The sequence below is a fragment of the Eleutherodactylus coqui genome, chromosome 1 (genome assembly GCF_035609145.1).
Source record: "Eleutherodactylus coqui strain aEleCoq1 chromosome 1, aEleCoq1.hap1, whole genome shotgun sequence".
Lineage (NCBI taxonomy): Eukaryota > Metazoa > Chordata > Amphibia > Anura > Eleutherodactylidae > Eleutherodactylus > Eleutherodactylus coqui.
In genome coordinates this window covers 481,736,577-481,762,100 of record NC_089837.1, presented here as the reverse complement: position 1 = coordinate 481,762,100, position 25,524 = coordinate 481,736,577, and the positions used below count along the sequence as shown (strand labels likewise).

The 25,524-nt window shown below is 46.9% G+C and overlaps 1 protein-coding gene across 1 annotated transcript; it reads right to left on the bottom strand.

Annotated features, from left to right (window-relative positions):
- Positions 1-1,510: 1,510 nt before the first annotated feature.
- Positions 1,511-10,156, bottom strand: RHEBL1 (RHEB like 1). The gene is made up of 8 exons (XM_066589008.1): positions 10,105-10,156; positions 7,002-7,073; positions 5,346-5,413; positions 5,179-5,261; positions 4,934-4,990; positions 4,101-4,148; positions 3,920-4,004; positions 1,511-1,603 (listed from the first exon to the last, which is right to left on the bottom strand). The coding sequence occupies exons 1-8, from the start codon at positions 10,154-10,156 to the stop codon at positions 1,511-1,513; spliced, it is 558 nt and encodes a 185-aa protein (XP_066445105.1).
- Positions 10,157-25,524: the final 15,368 nt, after the last annotated feature.

The following is a 25,524-nucleotide window of genomic DNA, read 5'->3' as shown; positions in this document are numbered from 1 at the left end:
CGTCCGTGTAAAAGGGCCTTTAGAAGACACCAAGTATCAGCAGCTCCCTCCTGCTCTGACTAACTTATCTTTTTTTTTTTTAAGTGATCCTCTGGGCCTGGACAAAGATGGCCACACCTAACCTCCTGATATACTAAGACACCACACCTGCTTGGATTAACCCTTTCCAGTCCACTGTCTGACGACATTCTAAAGGAAGGCTGTACAGCTCCGATGTCAGAAGAAGTCCGGCAGGGTATTCTTACTGTATATTACTGGCCACTCTGTTGTCAGGGGGCCTCTCCGGCATGTCACATACCGCAGTACTGGCTCTAGCCAGCAGATGGTGCCACTGTATAATGGCTGAAAGAGAAAGCCCCCTAGGAAACCCTGAATCCAAAATTGGATTGCAAAGGGTTAACCAGCGACGTCCACATAAGCAGCACTGGCCAGTCAGAACAGCCTATAGCGTCGTAAGACGACCAACCCATACAGACTATGTACAGTGAGCATCAGGTAGTCAAGAGAAGCGGTTCGGCCATCTTTGCTACACCAGGGCCAAAGGGTCATTTTAACAACTAAAGCAGCATTTTAGGTATTTTTATTTTTACCATGTGAGCTTCCTCCAATGACAAAGTATTTTTCAAATAAGACTCAAATCCACAATTGTAGCAGCAATTGAAATTTTTATTTGGAACAAAAATAAAATAAAAAAAGTCAAGTTTTCCAGAGCCAGGCACAACTCAAAAGAAACCCGTATAGTGCTGTGCTCATGGCTCACGGAAGTTATGCATGCACACATTTTACCCTACTTGGGTTGGTCTCAAGAGACCATCAGTGATTACAGGTATAAGGCACATTCACAAATTAGTCAAGTATTATCCAAGGCTCGTTATAAAGTACAAGTGAATTAATGGTTTTCAGCACTTAGCGATGAGAGTATACACGCCAGTGTTGAGTGTAAACAATAGTTTTTCACCCCGTCCCCCTTTTCCATAAGGGGGTTTAGAGAGAAACAGCAGCACCTCTAGGGCTAAACATACAAACATTACTACAATGGATACTTATCCCCCCCCCCTCATCGTACGGTCACACACTTTTGTTCTATAAAGTAAACACAAGTGGAAAGTACAGAAGTAGTCCCGGTTTACCTCCCCTACACGATTACCAAAATCCTTATATAAACATAAATAGGAGTCTGTAACAGATTAGGTCATTCACATACAAAATAGAAAACCCCACAGCAACAGTAGTGCTGCAAGTCTGTGCAAACGTGCTACATTCAATACACACAGCCGCAGTAGCCATTACTCCAGCAGAACAGAATCACCGTCCTGCAGAGCGGCACGCGGCATGGAAATATATATCAAAAGAGGAGTTGGGATTAGTGTAGAAAGCCCAATCCTAAAGCAGCAGTCCAAATCAATCACCAGAGGGACTGAAGCAATTAGTATTTGGTTACTCATAGCTTATGACCAGGTGAACAGCCAGCTGCTCGTATCTGGAGACAGAGGCCGCAAGAGCCACCATGTCACATGACAGAGCATTTCTTCGCCTCGTCGCTGAAAGATCTTTCCACACGGTCAATTTCCTCGATGATTTTGGTGAAAATCTGCTTGCTTTTCTGGAAAAAAAAAAAAAAGATTTTTTTTATAATCTATATGTAAATTAAGCAGGCTTCTGTGAACAGCAGAGTTATTTCTACATGAACACACTTTAAACGCAATGTAGATTACATGGAACCCAATTACAGCCCCCCACGGCCACCTTCTCATAGTGGGATCGCTGTGGGCATTCTGCAAGAGAATACCCACAGGAAGTCCAAGGCAGCCAAAGCCGCACCTCAATGGTGCAGATTTGGCAAATTTTTAAAAAAATGGGGAGCAGGTAGAGTTCAAGCCTTGTATTATAAGGCCCTTTCACACGACTGTATATCGACCGCCGTTTTCATGGCCAGCCGGTATGAGCTACGATGTGAAAAAAACTCTGAACGGGCGCACAAATCTAACATTTGTGCACCCGTTCAAACGTCATGGGCCCTGGTGCATATGCCAAGGCAGCCATGCCGTTGCCCCTTCCCTACTCCTCACCTCCGGCTGATTGCATGGAAAGGGGGTGAAGCTAAGCACCGCCGCCGCCTATTGCTGGCTGCGGACAAGGGACGGGGCAGTGCTTAGCTCTGCCCCACTCCCCCCCATTGCAATCAGCCAGAGGGGAGGAGAGAAGAGGGAGGGAGTTTAGCAGTCACGCTGCTAAACTGCCTCCCACCTCTTTTCTCCGGCCACTGTCATTAGCTTCCATAGAAGCCCATGCAGCAGCCGACATAGACCTAGAACTATCTTTTGGGCCGGAATATTTTTTTTTTGGCCCGACGTAAAAACGCCTGGCACTATATTGGCTGGCCGCTGTTCTGTTGCGGGAATATGGCCATGTGATCTGATGCATCAGATCACAGCGTATATCAGCCGACCGTGAAAACGGCGGGCCGATATACGCTCGTGTGAAAGCCCTTAAGGGCTGGGTTCTGCAACAGAATGCTGCAGTATAGAAAGACATGCTGTAGATTTAGACTAAAAAGTGCTGCAAATTCCTTGGAGAAAGCTTGTGCAGATTTCTCTCCACATGGCTCGTACAGTAAACGCTACAAATCTTCCAAAGCAATCCTGCAACGTTTACCGCATGTGTAAAGGTGGCCCAACGGCCTATCAACGTGAAAGTTTTCTTAATGAGAGAACAATCCAATTCGTAAAACAGACCCAAGTGGAAGTAGAACAGATTGATTCATGCTGCACCAGAGCACATTATATGTTCAGCTTCTCCAGGCTAAACTGTTAGCCAAAATGCCACATGTGGGCAAAGAGCTCTTGGCTGCACAAAGTGAATGTGATAACCAGGATAGAGGAGCTCACTGTATCCCTACAGGATGTTTCAGGGCTCTGCAATGTTTAGATCCATGCTATATGTTATGGACTCTTCGGTATGCTGCCCACTACCAACAGAAGACTCATGGATGGAGCACATGGCTTAGGGCTCATATCACACCAATTCTGCCCCTGGGATCTAAGGCTGGGTACAGAGAGGTTAAAGGTATCATGTTTGGTGACAATTAGCTGTTTTCAGATAGGCCTGTACTTTGTTTTCTCATTATTGCAAAACTAGAAAATCTTATTGTTTAAGTGCAAAACTGGTTCAAACTCTAGAATCCCAGTACAGAGGCATCGAAATTTAAAGAGTTATTGTACTGTTGATTACGTCACTTAGGGACATTTGGGCCCCCCTTTATTTAAGAATGGGAAAATAAATAAAAATTCCACTTTCTAGACTGCAGTTGCCTTGGCATTCTGTGGCACTTTCTATACCATGAGAATTGTTCTATTGGCAGTGGGCAGAGTACCCAGAGTTCACAATGCAGACCTGGAGGGACTCTGCAGTGCCAATATGAAAGATTAGTTATACCCTGGCCATGCTCTGGCTTGTGCTCTATACAAATTTCGAGTCGGTATAGATTTTGAAGAGCCTTTCTGAAACGTCACTTCCCCAGGGTGGAATTGGCAGAGTTCTTCCTACAGCAGATAATATGCTTGCCCATCACTTAATTGGATGCGCTGCTTTTGTACCCCAGTAGGACTAGCCGAATACTGAAGCATCTGCTGTGTGGAGCATCAGTTTCTCCATTCACTTCTATGAGCCTTGCATTGTGGAGAAAGACTTCTGGTGTGCTGTAGTTCCAGCTCATCAATGAAGCATTCAGTCTAACCTAGTAGGCATTTGTGCCCGTTTCACCCCAGGGAAATGTAAGGAGTTTTTTTAATTTTAAGTTAAAATTTTATATAGTGACAAGCAGCCAAATAAAGTTCTGACATGTTACTGGTGCCAATGTTGGGCAGTCCCACAATATGTAAAATTCATGTTATTAACCAATCTACAGATGACTGGTTACCTCAGGGTCTTTGGCAGAAACCTCCATAAATGCAGCTCCCCAAGAGTCAGCCAGCTTCTTCCCTTCTTCGGATTTTACTTCACGGCTATAAAGAAAAAAAATATATATATATTATATATCTCATTTGTGCGCCTTATGGTGAGGAGAAGGAAAAGGTAGCAAGCAATTCAGTCATACATACTTGTGCTCCGGGAGGTCAGTCTTGTTCCCCACTAATACAATTGGCATTCTGAAAAGGTAAAATTAAAGTCAATGAAGCTCAACTAGTCACATGAATGCAGTCTCAGGGCTTATTCACGGCTACCACGTGATGCACGGGCTCTGCGTATATGCCGTTGGGCGGGGGAAGATCGCTCTGCCAAGCGGTCTCCCCCTTGCCGGTTCCCCCCCCCCCCCCTCCGGCTGTTTGCAATGGGAAGGAGTGAAGCCAAGCTCCCGCCCCTTGTCTGCAGCCACCCCTCCCATTGCAAACAGCAGCAAGGGGTGGAGAGAAGAGAATGAGGAGGCCGTTTAGCAGTCACGCTGCTAAACTCCCTCCCACCTCCCTTCTCCGGTTGTTGTCATTGGCTCCTATAGGAGTCTATGGCAGCGGCCGTAGTCAGGCCAGGAAGATAGTTCTAGGACTAACCTGCCTGCCCGGCGGGAATACGCCTGTGTGATCTGATGCATTGGAATCCAATGCATCAGATGGTAGCGTATATCGGCCAGTCAGGTGAATAAGCCCTCAGGGTGTGATCACATGTAGCCGATTTCACCCAATTTGAATTAAATCGAAAAAGTGAAGTCTGATAAAAATCAGCAGCAGATACGCTACATGCTTCACGTACAGAATAAAGACGCCTAATGATACTGAAAATATCAGGGGCTAAATTGGCTTTTGCCTTTTTCTGGATCAACGATGAGCGGGTGGAAACAGGCTGAACTAGCTAGACAGCATTTTCTTTCAGCCTGGGTTACTATGAATGTTACGAGATGCAATACACAAGATATTAAAAAAAAATAAGATAAACCTACAGGCACTTTCCCCTTTTGTCCACAAGTACTCTGTACAGTACGCTTGCAATGTGGAAGCTGCAAGAAGAAAAAAAAAAGTATTAATTTTGCACTACATTCAAGCATAAAGTAACTTTCAATGAACAGATACATTAACTGTGCTACATTATAATATATAGTACTTCACCAGAAACACCAGTAGGGGGAGCAACAGCACTAGATTGCTATAACAGAGCCGACTTTCCCAAGGGAATAAGTGATCTTACCTTCTAGCGCAAGCTACTGAGTAAACTACAATGTATCCATGTATGCCAAAAATAAAGGCCTGAGGGAGCAGAGAATATTCATCCTAGGGCAAAAAAGAAAAAAAAATGTAAGTCAAAATATTAAAAAGTGAATAAGGTTACAAAAAAAACGGTGATGTCAGACTTACTTGTCCTGCCGTGTCCACAACATCCAGCTCAAACTCATCATTGCCTAGTACAAAGGTTTTACTCCAAGCTGTAGAGAGAATACACGGGACATAGTAAAGACCCACCACAGACTAAACCATTAATCGCCCCCAGAAGTCATGTCCGTGGTTTGACTGCCGCAGTCACTGCATTGTAGCGAGTGAATCCCAGTTAGGAATTCACACAATTTCTGCGACAAATCCAAGCGTGCTGTGGGTTTCAGGGCTTATTCCGACGTACGCCTATCATCCAGGTTCACTCTGCAGATGTTTGCTCAGCTGGGCATGTGTTTACACCCAACTGAACAAACAACTCGTGGAGGAAAGAGGTCATTAAGGTCCTTTTACATGCAAATGAAGAAGTTTAAAGCCATTAACACTTTATGCAAACACCGCTAATGCTTTCAGCCACCTGAAAGATTAGTTTTGCGTGTAAAGGGACCTTACGAGGTAGTTATCGTTCGAGCAGAAGCGAATGCTAATCGTTGTCTAAACATGAGCCAACAACTGCATAAAGCGAGCAATTCTAGTTTGTTCGGGCCTAAAAAAAACAAAAAAAAAAAATGTATTTGCTGTTTAAACCGAATGAGCCATCATTCAGTGACTGAACACTTCTTGTTTGAACCAACCAACAATGCATCTGCCTGTCTAAACAGGCTGCATGAGTGCAAACGGTCTGTTGCTCATTAAAACAAGATTTGGCTCGTATAAAAAGAACCCTTATCAGTCCAGCCTCCCCGACAGATCTATTATGGGCAACTGCTGGCCATGTACACGGCCCTCAAGTCGCTCAGTTGTCCTGTTTCAACGCAGTGAACTGGAACGACTACCGAGCAGCTTCTCACTCGATCTACGAGCACTGCTGTTCACCGAATAGAGGTGGGTGGATGTAACGATCCCCAACCCTCTGCCTGCATTCACTTAAACAGCTATGCCTCTTGTGTAAAGCACAGGAATAGTTGTTGGCTTGGCCGTCGCCTGACGGTCGTATGAGGTCTTTACGCACACGATTTTTGAGCGTCAGCGCTGCTTTTTCTTGGCTTTTTTTTTTTCTGGCTTGCTTTTCTTGCAAGACTTTTTAGTGTTAAAACAGCATTACCTGAAAAATCTGCATAGTGGAACACGGGCGATTAAGAAGAAAAGACGCAGAAAGATAGGACACGCTGTGATTTTAAAAAATTTTTGTCACGCAACGTCACAAGTGAAAACCTCGCGAGTGTGAAGAAACCATCGAAAAGCATGGGTTTTATAATTGTGCATCTTCACGCACTCTCGCATCACGCAATTTTTTTCACCTGTGTGAAACCAGCCTAAGTGCCCAACAGTCGTCCTAATGGCCGTTTTACATGAACAGTTGGGTACGACTGCACAAGCGCCCACGTCACCGCTAAGAGCATTTATACTGCCAGGCCTCACCGCTGGTTCGCAATAGTTTTTATGCGGAAGGAAAGTCAGCGATACAAACTTGTAAACGAATAGTGAGCGATTTATTTTTTTTTTTGCATTTACACTAAACGATAATCGCTCAAATTAGTTTGCATGAATTGAGTGATAATCGTCCCAGATGGGCCATAAAAGGACCCTCATCGCCCCCCACAAGGGGTCCTTAGCTTTGAAATGCATTGTCTTAACACTTACTGTTTTCAATTGTGGGTTCATACTCTTTTGGGAAGTCTCCTTTTACGAACTGTAGCGCCAGTGAGGATTTACCTGTGGATTGGAGCACAGAAGAGTTAGGACACCGCCCACAGCCGTGCCTAGTGGCCACCCAGAGGAAAGGCGCCCACAGCCGTGCCTAGTGGCCGCCCAGAGGAAAGGCGCCCACAGCCGTGCCTAGTGGCCGCCCAGAGGAAAGGCGCCCACAGCCGTGCCTAGTGGCCGCCCAGAGGAAAGGCGCCCACAGCCGTGCCTAGTGGCCGCCCAGAGGAAAGGCGCCCACAGCCGTGCCTAGTGGCCGCCCAGAGGAAAGGCGCCCACAGCCGTGCCTAGTGGCCGCCCAGAGGAAAGGCGCCCACAGCCGTGCCTAGTGGCCGCCCAGAGGAAAGGCGCCCACAGCCGTGCCTAGTGGCCGCCCAGAGGAAAGGCGCCCACAGCCGTGCCTAGTGGCCGCCCAGAGGAAAGGCGCCCACAGCCGTGCCTAGTGGCCGCCCAGAGGAAAGGCGCCCACAGCCGTGCCTAGTGGCCGCCCAGAGGAAAGGCGCCCACAGCCGTGCCTAGTGGCCGCCCAGAGGAAAGGCGCCCACAGCCGTGCCTAGTGGCCGCCCAGAGGAAAGGCGCCCACAGCCGTGCCTAGTGGCCGCCCAGAGGAAAGGCGCCCACAGCCGTGCCTAGTGGCCGCCCAGAGGAAAGGCGCCCACAGCCGTGCCTAGTGGCCGCCCAGAGGAAAGGCGCCCACAGCCGTGCCTAGTGGCCGCCCAGAGGAAAGGCGCCCACAGCCGTGCCTAGTGGCCGCCCAGAGGAAACCCGCCCACAGCCATACATAGTGGCCGCCCAGAGGAAACCCGCCCACAGCCATACATAGTGGCCGCCCAGAGGAAACCCGCCCACAGCCATACATAGTGGCCGCCCAGAGCCCTATGCAGATTTTTTCCACACAGATGATCAGCAGTGCATCCGCACTAAATAAGACTTCGCAATCTACTGCAAAAAAAAAAAATGTCAATGACTCGCAGTGCATCTGCTGCGGAAATCTGCATGAAAATTCACACATGCTGTGGACATGAGGCCTAAGGGTGCAGTGTCGCAGGCGAGCGACACGTATGGTGATATGCTCAGATCTCACGTGAAACCAACACTTTGCTTTCAGCGTGTTTTTTGCCAATTCTTGCTAAAGAATCGCCCGTTACTTCCGATGGGGCGCGACCCAAAATAACAATATTGCACAGCACCGGCATGTCACGAGATTGCCATGTGGGCGTAATACGATTTTTAGCAGTTTAACCATTGGAAGCAAGTGATTATAAGCAGGTTGTGGGGTTTTGTTAACAGGGAGGGCGGGGACAAACCAACATGGAGCCGCTGTTCAATCGCCAATGTGTGTGTGGGTTGGGGGAGTTCATTTTATATATAAAAATGCTAAATCTGTTTGGGTCGTGTATAATCCACAGTTCGGGTCGGATCTAAGTGACATTTTGCCTGAGCGTTCTTCAGCACCAGGCGATGAATACTGGTGTAATTAAAAACCGAAAACTCACTAACTTCCCCTGTCATTTTGGTTGCCAATAGCAACCAATCACAGATCAGCTATCATTCCTTATACTGCTGAGGTAAAGTGAAAGCTGCGCCGTGATTGGTTGCTATGGGCAACAGATTTTCTTTGGGAAGCTTCCATAACAGTGCGGTGCCGGGCTTATTTTTGTGGCCCACTTTGTATATTCCTGGACCGCTAGTCAAAAAAGCTTTTTTGAAAGCCCAATCCCTGAGCTTATACCGATGCGTTTCACAGCGCTAGATCACCTGGTATTACATATAGGAGAGACGCTGGATAATGTAGTGCTGCCAATATTACCACCCACTCCTGCAACATTCAGAGGGGCTCACACAACAACCCCCCACAGCAGACCCCCTGCTCCACAGGACATCCAGGATACAAAGTAACCATCCTCCCCCACAGGACACCAACTATTGTCTATCCCTAGTAAATCACACCCAGGCATTCCTCCCCAGGAGGGGGCGCTGCGGTCATCCAAATTAGCACTTTCTGGACAACACGTACTAATTTCCATTAAAGAAAAAAAAAAAAAAAAAAGTTTTTTTACTATTGGAGAACCATTCTCATGTGCATGGAAAAAAAAAAAGGAATATAGCAAGTACAGCATTGTATTTTCTGGAAAACCGCTACTGCATTCGCCCGTGTGAGTACATCCCAAGGGACGGTGTTAGTTCTCTAGGGGGCTTGAACTCCGTAAGATTAAATTCCATAGTCCAAAAGCTTTCTGCTACGGATCTCTAACATACAGGAGATGTAATGCCACAGTGAGAGCGGGCGCTAGAACCACACGCAAAAAAAATTAAAAATCTGCACTAATTGACAAAGTCCACATGTGCGCGTCGTCCTGCAGACGACTCCATCCAATGTAAACGGGATTAAAATACATAGTCCTAATTATTTTTCATACACTCATCTGAAAGCAGCCCAAACTCTAGCGCTCTACGGGTATAACGTGTGACCGTTAGGGCCGCGCCAGCGCTCACTGCGGATTTTAAATTACTGAGAATTAGGCCATTTTTGGTTCAGGTTTTGCAGCCCTTTAAACACAGAGATACTATAAATCTAGTCACATGGCTGTATTTTTTCAGAGCCATTTAAAAAAAAAAAAAAACAACCCCACACACCCATAATAACAATCCATATTACAAGGCGATTGTTTGAAAACCTGGACCACCAGCCTTAAAATATAAGAACAAATTAATATTGTTCATGAATGCTGGAAAATCATCAAAAAGTTATTTTTTAAATAAAAATCTGCCTTGGTTGCACCCAGTAACCAATCAGAGCGTAGCTTTCATTTCACAGCTGCAAAATACTAGATGAATGCTGCGCTCTGATTGGTTGCTAGGCAGATCTCCATTTAGACAAGTTTCCTAGATCTTCCTGGAGGAGTTTGTAGACCCCTCCCGCTGGTCACGCCGCTGCAATATTAGAGCAACCGGCCATGGAGGGGAAGCGGACGTGCACACCGATTACATATATATATACCTGGGGGACCCCACGAGCCGTGCAGTCATGCAACCAACTCACCGACTGATGGGTATCCCAGCATGACGACCTTACGATGCTTGACCGGCGGCATGATGGAGTGTAGCTAGCGGTTAGTTCCTGCGCTCAGGTGGCCGAGGCTGCTCAAGGTTTAGGATTATACCCCCAGCCCGCCGTCTTTCGGTCAAATAGACGAATCTTATCAGATATCCCCGCCCATTTTGGCGCACTGGCCAATCACGAGTCCTTTCAAAGTAGCGGTGGGCGCTGATTGGTAAAGCGTTCTACAGGTAACCAATGAGTGAAATAGTCATTGTTTAGGGTCGTGGCGATGATAAGCAAACGGCTCGTGCTGATTGGCTGCGGCTTTGTGGATGGGTGGGGCTATCGGAGCGAGGATGGCAACAAAGCCATGTGTTTCTAGCCGGGCGGCGAGCGGGCCGGTGATGCTGAGCTCGCCCATCCCCCGTTATGTGAACGGCACTGGTGCGGTTACATAATAATAGCGGACAGTGGAAGTCAGGGCGATGTTCACACCGCAGAGAGGAGGGAGGAGACCATTATTATTGTGCAGCTGGGGGTGTCGGGTAGTACCACAAGTCCCAGAAGGGGAAACCGTACTTCAAAAAGTATCTGGTCAAAGTTTGTAGAAGTTTACCAAATAAAAAGTTACATTTATAGCCTCTTCATCCAAAACATCTTGTGTAAACCAATTGCGGTTTCTGTTAGCGGAGGAAAAATCGCAGCATGCTTTATCTTTGTGCGCTGTCCACACGGACGGCTTCCATTGAAGTCACTGGAAGCTGCCTGACCCGCAGCCCTTCCACAATTAACATTGCAGACAAGTTGTGGATTCTCGGTGATCACCTAGCGACGGCGCGGGGAAAATTTTTTTTAAAAAGATTTTTTTTTAAATCTGTACTGTGCCTGTCTGACGGCGGCTCGCTGTACTGTGCCTGTCTGACGGCGGCTCGCTGTACTGTGCCTGTCTGACGGGGGCGCGCTGTGACCATCCGCAGTACAGATGGAAAGAGAAAAAGTCAGGTACGTGCGGACGCTGGCCGGGCACAGGGTCAAATTCGGCTACGGGCTCCTGCAAGCAGAATCCGACCCGTCCGTGTACAGTTACAACTGTGCGCTCACTATAGCAGTCTGTCTGCCGCTCGCTATAGGGTTCTGCCCACCGCTCACTATATGGTCTGCGACCAACTTACTATAGGGGTCTGCCTGACGCTCACTTTTGGTAGTCTGCCTACCGCTAACTATAGGGGTCTGCCTGCCACTTACTATAGGGGTCTGACTGCCACTCACTATAGGGTTCTGCCTGCCGCTAACTATAGGGTTCTGCCTGCTGCTCACTATAGGGTTCTGCCCACCACTCACTATATGGTCTGCCCGCCGCTCACTATAAGGGTCTGCAACCAACTTACTATAGGAGTCTGCCTGCCGCTAACTATAGGAGTCTGCCTGCCGCTCACTATAGGGGTCTGCCTGCTGCTCACTATAGGGGTTCACCTGCCGCTCACTAGAGGGATCTGCCTGCTGCTCACTATAAGGGTCTGCGACCAGCTTACTATCGGGGTCTGGCTGCCACTCACTATAGGGGTCTGCATGCTGTTCACTATAGGGGTCTGCCTGCCACTCACTATAGGGGTCTGCCCACCACTCACTTTAGGGGTATGCCCACCGCTTGCTATAGGGGTCTGCCTGCCACTCACTATAGGGATCTGTCTGCCACTCACCGTAGGGGTCTGCCTGCTGCTTGCTATAGAAGTCTGCCTGACGCTCACTATAGGGGTCTGCCACATGTTTACTATAGGGGTCTGCCTACCCAGTCTTCCCTGACATATTCCCCCGTAAATGTGTATAGCAGTCTCTCTCCGGATCAGAGGGGGGCCATCAGTTGACCTTCCTATCTTATCAATAGGTTTTAAAAGATTATGGTGGGAAACTTAGCTTGAACAAAGAGATTTCTGCAGAGATGGACGACTGATTCCTTTTGAACCCAGGACAAAAACAGACAAAACAACTCCAGGGCTCGGTTATCGCATGTCTTGGGTTTATCGTATCTGCTGCGTTTTCTGCAGGTGCTGGGGGAATAGGGGTTAAAGACAAGAAAGTTGGGGGCTACATGGAAAACTTTTGTAGTGCAACTTTCCAATTTCCACTAGCGGGATTCTCGCACATTAATACTATGTGCAATACCTCAGACTTTCTGGCATGTAGCTTTTCTACCTATCTTCCTGCTTTTTTTTCAAACTCACACGCAATAGCACCCCCCCCCACAAACGGTTTATGCGCTAATACGCTTGATAGCGGCAGACATATTAGCGCATGCTTCCACCTGTTTAAGCTCTCAGGCTACAGCTGCAATCCAAAGGAATTGTGTGAGTCACATACAAGGGTTCATGCGTGCACAAAAAATTGATTTCCATGGGTTCATTAAAAGCTGCGTATTTTCCATGCAACTTTCGAAAGTGTGAAAAGAAAACTCATCACGCCGTATCTTGGTGCGTATTACGCACCGGAATAGTGCATTAAAGTCAATCGGCGTGTGTAAATCGACAGGAAACCTGCATATTCGCTGCGTATTTGCACGCAGGGAATCACTGTAATTCGGTCCATGAATACTCACGGACTGAAATACACAATGGGGCCATGGGAAAGAGCGCTAACTGAGTACTTAACGGTAGTTAACCCATTAATGCTCCAAGAACTACATTTATGTCCTGGGTGTGCAGGGTTTGTATGGAGGGGGATAGGGGTGGGTGTCGGCTGCAGTAAACGAGCACGCTGATGATGGCTACTAACCCTTTAAATGCTGCTGTCAATTCTGACATCAGCATTTAAATGCCCCACTTGAAGTTCAGGTGATCCCAAAAGGCCTCCCCCAGGATTAGATCTCATTGAAATCAATGGGAGCCATGCCTGCAGTTACAAGGGTCAGCCACTACACAGGGGTCGGAGCACACACTTCCTGTGTAATCTGGTGCTGTCAGCTGATCGGTTGGGGTCCCAATGAGCATTCAGGATAGGTCATCAGTAGTATGTAACTCCAGCCCAAAGCCATATTCAGATGCCAGCATGCAAGTTGTGTCTAAGAAACTCAGGCGCAATTCACATCGGACACCTGGACAGCCATCCATGCACTGTGAAATATACATGGACTCCATACACTGCATGTGTTATACTCGTCAATGTTATTCTGGTCAATAGGCCAAGTAGCAATTTCTTTGGACCATTGGTGATAGTGAGCCTAGTTGCTCTCCATGGAATACATGGACGATACATGGCCCGAATGTGCATCCATCTGAATGGGCCCTAACGGTAAACATCAAGCCTCTGTGTCATACACGACTTACATCAGCGCAGTGTATCTATCCCACCCATTAAACTCTCCAGTAGCTAGGAGCTTCCATTTTTGTAGAAGGAACATTTGCTCTTCTGTATATAAGATGAAAGGGGTTTTCCGGTATTCCAATATTGATGACTTATCCTTAGGATAGTCATCAATATCAGATAGGTGGGGTCCACCACTTGGGACTCATGCCGATCAGCTGTGGCACTCTTGCAGCCTCTTCTCAATCTAGTGACATCATGTTCATTCATTACCTGGCCCAACGGCAACTCAGTCCCAATCAAGTGAATGGGATTGTTTGAAACAGCTGACATTCACCTGTAACAGCTGCAATCGGAGATAGCTGTTCCCAGCTGTTTAGCTGCTTGCATGCTGCAGTCAATATTGACCACAGCAATTAAGCCGTTAGCCGGTGGGATGTATACATCTTGTAGTGTGTTTGACTTTCTGATCTTTCAAAGAAGGAAGTTGGTTCTCTGATATGTGCAACAAGGGTTTCCTACAAAGGATAGATGGAAGAGAATGGAATACCAGATGTGTCGAGAGAGGAAGGTTACGTGCAGAAAGTGTTCTTCACTTGTAATAGACTGTATGTGATAACTATGTGATCATGTTGTTGGCAGGTAAGTGGTGACATGAAGACACGGGTCGGATGAAGACAGGCAATGACAAGTCAGGGGTCAGATATTTATGTAGGAAGGTGTCAATGTCGATCACGTTCAGCCTTAGCTGGCCTTTGCCCATATGTCTCCAATCTGACAAGTGTTCCAATATTTTTCCACAACTAGAAGACTTCCAATTCTAGGATTTAAAGAGGTATTCTCATCTCAGGCATTTATGGTATATCCATAGGATATGCCTTAAAAGTCTGAAAGGTGTCAGTCCCTTCTCTGAGCCACGCACCTATCTTCAGTTTTAGGATTACCACCCCGGCCACTCTCAAGGTGGTGGCCTGTAGGATGGAAATATCCAAGCTCCCTGCACTACAGTGTTTCGTTAAGGCCACTCTCACACACCGCGTTGGCAAAATGCCACGATTTTACCACCGTTTTTGGACGCAGGCAATTCTATGTTGCCATAAGCCGTGGGAGTCTCGGGAGATCGAGATAACTGGACTATGGAGACCAGGTTTTAAGGAACCTTTCCGTTGTATCATCCCTCATTGCTGATCGTTTTTCATACAGCATTATCCTAGACATCCTGTCAATGACTGGTCTAATATGTAGGGAAGCTGACAACCATTGTGAGGCCAAATATATTCTGGCCGCCATGCAGATATACTGGGACAAATTATGTTGCTGGTTATTGTACCCTACAGGTTTGTCAGCCAACAGGTATGCCATAGGAGATAGAGGAAATGTGTTGCTCTAGTTATGGTCCTCGCCACCTGCTTCCAGAAGGACTGTGCTGTAGGGCATGTCCACCATTGTGTACCATTGTTCCCAAGGTGTTGCATCCTCTAAAGTAATCAGAGAATGTATCCAGGCAGAACTTGTGAGTTCTAGTCGGGACTAGATAGGCTCTGTGTAAAAGTTTGAATGAGGTATCCGCCATAGTGACTTGATGACTGCCCTTCGATATGAAGTTGCAGCAATGAAAAGTAGTCAATTCAAATCCTCCTCCTATCATAACATAAATGGCAATTTGACACCTCCTGGTGGTTAATACATTATGGAATATAGAAGGGAAATAGTGCCTGGGAGTGTTGGGTTCCATAGACATCTTCTCTCAAATGTTGAGAGGTTGCACCTGGTTTGAGGCGTAGGTATTAGGGTACGTATGAAGCAGTCAATCTGGTTCAGTGGCAACCATAAGTGGTCGGATACAGACAGATTCTCTTTAAGTTGTTGTGTTGAGGGGAGTCTACTCAGTATTGAAAAAGGATGTAGAAGAAAATAACCCAGATTACTCCACCACAAGTATCCCCCTTGTTGTAAGCTAGGTGGGAAACCTGGGTTGGGGATAATAGGCAATAGAGGGGGTAGGTTTGACGTTGATGAATATTTGAATTTGTTTTTCCTCCAAACTAGAAATAAATGATATGTTAGGGGTGCTACTTGTTGAAAATTTGCAATCTTTAAGTTTTTGGCCCAAAAAATGGCGTTAAGGGGATTTGGTTTCACCTAGGTGGCTTCTATCGTAACCTATAGTGGTGCTCATGCTCCTGCAAAAATGGATGGAAGTTGAGATAGTTGGGCAGCGGTAAAGTATTTCAGTAAATCGGGGACTGACCCGACAGCGGTTTTTAATGTAGCCCATCATTGTGATGGGTGATGAGGTGCGTTAAAAGGCGCGAAAACGCATCAAAATAGATCAGACGGCTCTCGAAAATTGCGGTGTTCATGCGCATGTCTGCGAGGCCCCATTGAAAACAATGATAATGGTAATTGCAGTAAAGAGTTCATGTGTGAGAGTGGCCTAATTCCCATAGACATCCATGTTTGGCCAAGATGTGTCGATCGGCACTCATTACATTAGGCCGATGTAAAAGGACATTAAAACAGAATTTAGTATATCCCCAGGACGTTCACCTGTGTGTGTGGGGGGGGGGGGGGGGGGGGGGAGAAAAGTAGCATTTTGACTACAAACAAGACTTCAAGAAGCTCCTCTGCTCCTCTGTGATAAGATTACTTAGGGTACTCTTACATGTAGTGGTAATCGTTCACCGGAGCGAATGAGCAAACAATGACACAGTGCGCCCGCTCACCGTGACAGTCAGTAAAAACAGCAAGATAAAGCGTTTTGTTTTTTGCTTTTTTAACAAGATTGTTCAGTTCGCTGCATCAGTGAATGAGAAGGACTGAATGATTGGTGATCAAACCGAACGATCAGCGAACGAGCCAACATTGATTTTCATGCTTGCGTGAAATGAATGATAAGCGAATGAATTATTGTTTATCGTATAATTGCTGGCCGTACTGACTGAGCGATTATCGTTCAAATTTGGGGGGAAAAATGCTTTTTTTTTTTTTAATGATAATCGTTCCATGTAAAAGCAGCTTTAGTCTTGTAACATTACTGTGCATTTTAGAAGATTGTTTACAGCCCACCAAACAGATAATAAATGGGACAGAACTGTCTATATACTGCGGTATACATGGCCGAAAAAAGTAGGAATATGCTAAATCTTTACATTCAGTTATGGACAATAGAACATGTTCTACAACCTAAATAAGTGATACTTTGTTGCAAAGCTTGGCATCTACAGCACTGTATCTGCTTTAGATATGTGGAAATAACCATGCAAGTAAGGCCCCCTGTCCACGGGCGATGCAAAGTCCCGCGGCAGATCTCCGCTGCGGGAGCCGCAGCCCGGGAGCAGGAGCCGCCGCCAATTCTCCGCCGGTCAGCCCTATCTGATAGATAAGCTGGCCGCAGAGAATCGGGGTAATTCGCAGCATGCTGCGAATTGCCCGCCGCGAGCGGAGAATCGCAATGATTCTCTGCTCGTGGACAGGTGCCGGCGCTTTCCATAGCAATGCTATGGAAAACGTCGTCCGGCGTGATTCGCCGGTGGTTTACCGCCAGCGAAATCACGCCCGTGGACAGGCACCCTAACGCCGCCTGCAGACGGCTGGGTCAAATCCCCTGCGAGAATTCTCGCAGCGGGATCCAACCTGCGTCCATGCAGGGACCATTGCGACTCTCACCTGCTCCCACGGCTCTGGCTCTGTGATGTGCCGGCTGCTGCACAGCCGGCTCATGCGCAGAGCGGAGCCAGCGTGTCGGGAGTGACATTTCGGTGCGGGTCTCTGCAAGACCCGCATAGAAATAGAGCATGCCGCGATTTCTTTTTCCGAGTGTATTTTGACGCGGACAAATCGCGGCCGTCTGCATAGGTTTGTGTTTTGTAATGCAATCCTATGCAAGCAGGCACAGGCAGAAATTCTGCGGTAAATCCCGCCGCGGAGTTTCTGCGCGTGTGCAGAGGGCCTAACATACGAGGAAAACGGAAAATCCACATCAAATTCTGCATCAAAAGCTGCATCAAATCTGCACCAATAGATTTTGCTATTGATCTGAAGCAGAATTTACCCCTCCAATTGAAAGGGTGGAAGCAGGTCCGCGCCAAAAAAAAACATTTTTTGGTGCTGATCCATACCAAAATCCACAGTACAGATTATGCTGTGGATTTCAATGACCTGCACAAAAAATTGCAACGTGTGAATGTACCAGAAGGAACACTTTCATATTCTCATTCATCATTTGCCACCTAATGATTGTAAAGAGGTGCAAGATATGTTGGCGCTATATAAATAGGCAGTCATTTTATTATTACTGTGATTATTAAGGTGGCCGTCTTAAGGTGGAGTTTTGTAACCTGATCTTTGGCGCTGTACAAGATCTCTGTGGATGAGCTGTGTATATTTTTAGGCATGTGGTTAATCCACAGAGTAAACGGAGCGATCGTAGACCAAAGTTTTAAATAAACTACTAACTTGTTTAACAGTCAGGGTTTAGAGGATGGCTTCACACGAGCGTGAGCACATTTGTGCGCGCCTTAACCCAGTGTTTTTGCGTTATGAATGAGGCTTTTTTTGTGTGCATATAGGTGTATTTTACTGTACTTTTCCTTCCCACGGGACATGTTTTCTTGCATAGGGGACACAAAGACGCACCGATTAAAATGGCTAAGTTGTCTAATGAGCTGTGTTCTTTTTCCAGCGGAATTACACAGTATTTCACGCATCTCCTTGCATATTCTGCACGCATTTGCGTTACTCCCCCCCATTGACTTCTATGACAACCTTCGATGCGCAATAATACATGATATGATTTATTTTGCGCATGACTGGACAGCATGTGCTTCACAAAAGTTGTAGTAGGCTACGGGTCCTTTTACATGGGACAGCTTGCCGGGCACAGATGTCCAACATGTCGTCCCAGCAATGATTTTGTTCCTGCGCGTTTATACATGTACGGGCATCGCTAGTGAATGGAGATGTGGCGGGCCGGGGATCATTCTGGCCCACCCTCTTCCATTCGTAGTAAGCAGGCAGTCATTCATTGTTCACTTATATAAACTGAATGACAAACGATAACCAAATGAATTATTATCCGTCATTCCGTTGGATCACGAGAATCCGAACAATTATCAGCCCGTGTAAAAGTGCCCTAAGTCCAATATGTATGGGCACCTTAGGGTTGCAAGACACTTAGCCCAACTACTAACACCCCATGCCAGCTGCATGCAGAAAACTGAACGGAAAACGAAAGAGAACTAATTCTGGTTCATCATTCAGTTGGGGAGTGCCTTTACACTGAACGATAAACGTTCAGATTCCCGCTGAGTACAGGCATCTGATTTTTCGGCCCGTGTAAAAGGGGCCCCGGACATTGTTGAATAAAGTGGCTGCGCTTATTTACAAGTGTAGGTCAGTCTAGTTGACTCCTTGTTGATGGCCAGATGCTAATTACGCTATGCAAGGCAGAAAGACAGGAATTCTCAGGGTTTGGAATGTAAATTGAGGGGGTTGGTATAGTCAAGAAATTCCAGGTAATTCCTTTAAGGACAGAAGGACTATGCCAAATGTTTGTCTCCTTTGTTGTCTAGGGGGAAGGGTGTGAAGAAGTGCCAGATAACAAACCTTAGAATTTATTCACCAGCCTAGTTTTACTAAAGGCTACTAGCCAATGGGGTCCTTGTTGTTATGGGGAGGCAAGAAACTATGCAAAAACCCCTCTCACCTTATTTGTTTGTATTCCTGAAACTACATGACAACTGTTGTTACCTTAGGGCTTAAACTATGCATCAGTGTATAAAGAAAAACTATTGACCACTGATCCTCAGGATAAAGTCATCAATAGTTAATCGACGGGGACCCGCCATTTGGGGTCCCCAGTAATCACTTGATCGCCTGACCCAGGGTCAGATAAGCTTCATAGGAGATGGGAGCAGAAGTGCCATAGCTGACTTCTGAAATCAATGGGAACTGAAGCGCCTATTACACTTCAGTGTCCATCCTTGGGGTTGGAAGCGGAAGTGCCAGAAGTATAATAGACACTTCAACTCTCATTGATTTCAATGGAAGAGAAGCCAGCTAGGGCACTTCCGCTCCCGTCCCCTATGGCACTGACAGTGGGCTGGATGATCAGGCGATTGCCGGGGATCCCAAGCGGCAGGTCCCCAGCGATTAAGTATTAATACTTTTTGCCCAGAAGAACTGTGACATATGCAATTTGTATGTAATCCCCTTAGCCTGGGTTCTCACGTGGCGGATTCCCGGCGGAAATCTCGCGGTTTAGCCGCAGCGAAAAATCGTGAGATTTCCGCCGGGAGAAGCGCTGCTTCAAAACCCGCGGCACTTAGCCGCGGGTTTTGAAGCAGCCCGGCCGCTCACTCTTCCGCTGCAGGCGGCGCTCCCATAGAGGAGAGCGCGGCCGCAGCGGAGGAAGAAAAAGAATAAACATGCTGCGGCCGGCTAATCCGCGCCGCAGTGCCAGCTTCTGCCGGTTTTGCCGTGGCAGATTTGCCGTCCCGTGTGGACAAGATTTCTGAGAAATCTCGTCCACATGGCTGGCTAATCCCGGGTGAACCCAGCCTTAATCTTACTCATGTAGGCTACAACATTTTGATTCCGACTAAACTGTCCACCGATTATTCAGAAAATTGTTTTACAGAAAATAAGTATATAAAAAACTAAAGCAAACTGAAGGAGTTTGCTAAAAATAACACTTCCTACGTGACCAACTATTTTAAGAAATCAGCTAACCCATTATCAAGGGTCAGTATGTGTCACCGGGCAGAAATGGTCAAACTTGGTCATTGCTCAGAAGAGAGTTACCATAGGTGTAGTATGTTTCTGTGGAAGAGAGACTAAAGTCCCTGTTACATGGGACGATTCTCCCTTGCCCAACGGAACGAGCTGGTGACATCATCACTGGTGACATCATCACCAGCTCGTGTGCGCTCGGGCAGCCAGCTTAGACTGCTCAGTTCTGGTTGGGAATCTGCAGTTCTCACTCACTTGTTGTTCAGTGTTTTACATTCCTACGTGAAACACTGAGGGGAGATCTCTCACTCCCTCTCCCCCCCCCCTCCCGCTCACCCCATCTCACCTCTCACTCGCGCCGGCAGCCGAACCTTTTCTTCTGATCAATGCTCGATCGAGTAATTGTCCTTAGCGAGTATGCTCGCTCATCTCGTTAGTCTGAAGGCTCTTTTACATGGGACATTTAGGCCTCATGCCCACAGCTGTGGCATACTCCGCTAGCGGAATATTGCAGCAGAGTCCGCCACGGCGCCCCCCCCAAAACCCTCATACTCACCTCACGGATCCGCCGTGCTGTTCTTGTCTCTCGAGCCGGCGCACATGCGGAAGTATAGCATGATGTCCGGCTTCCATTGACTACAATGGAAACCGTCTGCGCGTATTCCCGCGTCCCTTAGAGTATGCCGCGATTTGTTTGACACTTTAAAATTCCGTGGTGGAATTCCGCAGAATGGACTTTGAGTAAAAAGTGGCAGAAATCCGTCCGTGGGCATTAGCCCTTATTGTGCAAATAATTGTTAGATCGCGTGGTTTGCATTTTAACTGTTAGCCTGAGCTCACACAACTTTAAGAGTAAAACGCTGCATGGGTCGCACTGAATTCTGGAGCCGCCAGTGGCGTGGCCAATGGCCGTGAAATTGTACTGTGCATGACAGTGTATGTCACGCACACTATGCCATCACTTCGCAACAGCGCATACACAGTTACATTACCTATGGGCGTCTGTCTAGTGTATTCCCCCAATAATAAGCCCCACTCCGATATTAAGCCCTACCCTGATTTTTTGGGGGAGGGGCTTGAAATATAAGCCCTCCCCCAAAATAAGATCTAGCTACACTAGTTAAAAAAAATAGTGATACTCACCTAGCTAGCGGCATCCCAGTCCCTCGCGCTGTTCTCCAGTGATGCAGCAGGCTTCCATGTCATCCGCACTGACAGCACACTCTTCCTGGTAAAGGGGCTTTGAATGCCTCGCCTCCAACAAGCGAGTGCTATGATTGGATCACAAGCGCTACTGGCTCAGCCAATGGCTATAATTGGTTCATTGAGCGCTGATTAGCTGAGCCATGGCAATCATTATCCAATCACAGCACTCGCTTGCTGGAGGTGGGGTATTCAAAGCCCCATTACCAGGAAGAGAGCGCTGTCAGTGCGGACGACATGGCAGCCTGCCGGAGACCAGTGCGAGGGATCCGGATGCTGTCGGCTAGGTAAGTAAAAGAAACCCCTGAAAATAAGACACTGTGACTCTTTTGGGGCAAAAATTAATATAAGATAGTATCTTATTTTCGGGAAAACACAGTATATGCGTCCATATACCAATGAAAAGAATGGGCTCTCACGCACGTATATACGTGGCAACATAAAACATGCTGCTTTCATTTCTGCGGTCACGTATTACGCCATTGTTGAAGCGCAAATGTGATCGGAACTGCCTAAAGCAACGTAATTGATTGCCCGCGAATTATTGCGTATCACTCGGTAATCATAAGCTCGTATGAGCCTGGCCTTAGGTGTAAATGCGTGTACTGAAAGAACGACCAGCAATAAATCAATGGAATATAAGTGATCGGATCTTTTATGCGGACCTGGAAGTCATCATTCGTCTGCCGCTATGCTCGAATGAACAATCAAAACTATGCATGCTTAGCGAATGATATACGATCTCTACGTTACCGCTCGTTCCAATTTATCTTACCATGTAGAAGGGCCTGACCAGTCAGTTCAGTTGTGTCTTAAGCCACTCTCACACATGCATTCAGTTAAACGCCGCTCTGAACCGCGGCTTTTGACTGCAATTTCGAGCTGCGCTTTTGAACGCCAGTGTTAGACAGCGCTTTTTAACACACCCCATCATTGTGACCAATGGAACCTTGCAGACATGCGCTCGAACACGCCAATTTTAACACCGCAATTTTCGAGCGCTGTCTGTTCTGATTTTGTGCGTTTTCGCTTTTTTTTTAATGCACCCTATTACCCATCACATTCATAGGGTGCCTTAAAAAAATGCTGCCAAATGCCGCGATTTAGAACCTGGCGTTTTGTGAACGTATGTATGAGACTGGCCTAAGGGTCTTTTACACGGCCTGATGATTAGAGCTTATCCATCTGACCTCAAAGATTGTTTGCACGATCATCAGCTTGTGTAAATATGCCCACGATCAGCCAACAAGTGAGTAAACACTCCTCTGCCAGCCAACAAGTGAGTAAATACTCCTCCGCCGGCTGAATGGGCCTCTTATGCAAGCATAAAAATGCGCGCTAGTCAGCTGCAGGCTCGCTGTGTAAACTAGGAGATGTGCAGCCAACCTGTGATACGGGCCATTTACACGGGACGATTATGGCTCAAAATCCGTTCAAACGAATCTGAACGATAATCATATGTCAGCATAAAAAGTATCACTGGATCGCTGGCTTCTCGTTCCGTGTAAATGGTCCCAGTTCAGCGCTTCAGATAGAAGGTGAAAGGCTGAGCGAGAAGCCCGGGATCCAGCGGCAAACACTGTCTAAATGCTCTGCACGAGCGTTAACGACCTTAGTGGTGACGTCAGCTCTCGTGCAGTCGTTTACCCGACTGTCGTCCCGTGTAAAATGGCCAATAGCTGTATAAGGATGAACCATCGTAGTAATAATCCCAATCATCTACTCATACAGATGCCATTAACAAGCACCGATCCACACGCCTATTGCCGGTTGCGTTTGCTAGCATGGCCAGACCTGCCTGTGTAAAAGCACCTATAGGTCATGCTCAATAGCAGTAAAGTGCATGAGGTTTTAAAAATCTCATCCACATGCTGCGGAAATAATTCGCACAAAACCTGTGCAGAAATTGACAAGTGGTGCAGAATGTAAATCCGCAACATGTCAATTTTATCAGCGCTTATGCTGAAGACTTCTCGTCTTCTCAATGAGGGGAGGGGGATTCTGCACCAAAATCTGCATTAAAAACATCAAAATTCGCACCAAATCGTGCGTGCTTTCATGCAGTCTTGCAGCTGCGAATCTGCTGCAGACATTCTACAGTAAATACGCAAAGTGTGAACATAGGCTTATGGGCCTTTTACATGGAACAAATAACGCCCAACACTCTTCCCAGTGAAGCTCGCTCCTGTACTGTTACACAGGAGCGAGTATCGTTGGCATCGCTCACAGCGCTGCCGGAATGGAGGTGGAGCGGGCAGGGGAGCGTTCTCTACCAACGCGCCTCCATTCATAGTACGCAGACAGTCGTTCAGAAGTGAGCGACTGCTGTTTAGGCTACGGTTTTCACACCGATGTGAGACGTTTGCATTGCTTCTGTCCCACACGCGCTTCAGGATAGCAAGTGTTTGTCATTGACTTCAATGGGAAAACATCACATTGCACAGCATGCGAATTCCATGTGATGATGGGTGAGGCGTTCCGAGGGAACACCAAAAGACAGAACATGCTGCGATTCTCATCCTCACAGCATCGCTGCAGGGGGAAAAATCGCCTGTGTGAATAAGCCCTTACACTGAACATTTATGAATGTCTGCCTGTTCACTGTCAATGGAGGTGGGTGGTCAGAGTGATCCCTGGCCCGCTCCACCTCCATTCACTGAGCAATCCTCGCTCCTGTTTGAAAGCACAGAAATGATTATCGCCGGGACGACTTTCGGACACTTAAACCCCCCCGACATCCGTCCCGTGTAAAAGCACCCTAGGTTCCACTCACATGTAGTGGAAATGGCTCAGTGATGCGTGCATGAGACTGCTGAGGCCAGTAATTACCCGTGGCTGCATTAGTTACATAGATGGATGACACATCATGGCTGCACATAGTGTACATATTTTGTTTTAAAGACTGCTGAGACTTTACTCATTAACTTCTGTTATCAAAGACTCTCTAATGAGCAAATGGAAATTCATTTTTTTCTGGAATTTCCACACAGATATCATAAGTAGAGATTTTGCAATCTCTTATGAACTGTGCAAGTGGCTAAAACTATTGGTGACCTATCCTCATGTGGACATGGTTCTGTTGGGGTGGAGGGGGTTGATGTCTGAGATGCTACCCCGAGGAAAGGAGGGAATGGAGGTGTAAAGATGCCATGCAGGTGTTGTTGAATATTGCATGTGTTTCCAATGAGCGAAGGGCACCCTGCTAATAGTGGATCACACAACAGTACGTTCATTTAAAAAGTGTGATAAATTGTAGGCACGAGCGAACAATGACAAAGTTTTCTCCTTCGCTTGTTTTGCCTGTTGATACAGGCAGATAAATCGTTCTCAATTGGGTTCGCATATCGTTCAGCGGTTTACACTTGCTGTGCCAGTGAATGACTAATCGATCGCTGTTAACATGCAGCGACTGCGAATGACCAAACGATCATTTTTAGGCCTGCTTAAAATCAACGAGATCGAACAAAGGTTCTGTTTTAAGGATGAGCGAGTATACTCGCTAAGGCACTACTCGTTCGAGTAATGTGCCTTAGCCGAGTATCTCCCCGCTCGTCCATAAAGATTCGGGGACCGCTGCGGCTGACAGGTGAGTCACGGCGGGGAGCAGGGGGAGAGAGAGAGATCTCCCCTCCGTTCCTCCCCTCTCCCCCCCGCAGCTCCCCGCCCCGCGGCGGCCCCCGAATCTTTAAGGACGAGCAGGGAGATACTCGGCTAAGGCACATTACTCGAAGAGTAGTGCCTTAGCGAGTATACTCGCTCATCCTTATTCTGTTTGCATTTTTCTTGCATTATATGCTTGTCGATGCGTTTTATTTATATATATATATATATATATATATCATGTCAACAAGCATATGTGGATGTGCTTGATGAGTCACAGAAGGCAAACAAAAACTTAAATGCAGTCTGTCCTTCTCTGTGTCAATATATTCTTTAGTAATGAGCAATGTTTAAAAGATTAGCGATACAAGTGGTTCTCTCTGTGTGGACTCTTATAACCCTGACCGCATGTCCTCGGATCTCGAGATGAAGCAAGTGAAATATTATTGATCATCTTATCAGTCGGCCAGAGTACATTGCTTCCTTTTTGCAAGTTTCTTCCTCTGTCCTCTAATTCCTGGAACTATATCATAAGTATCTAAGTTCCTTTGAGCTGACCCCCAGACTTCCAACACACTTCTTCTCTAG

Coding starts and splice junctions, on each gene's coding strand:
- RHEBL1 (XM_066589008.1), bottom strand. CDS start 10,156: ATGCCGCCGGTCAAGCATCGTAAGGTCGTCATGCTGGGATACCCATCA. Junction 5,262..5,345: donor TTGTGGACACGGCAGGACAA/GTAAGTCTGACA, acceptor TTTTTGCCCTAG/GATGAATATTCTCTGCTCCC. Junction 1,604..3,919: donor TTTCTGCCAAAGACCCTGAG/GTAACCAGTCAT, acceptor TTTTTTTTCCAG/AAAAGCAAGCAGATTTTCAC.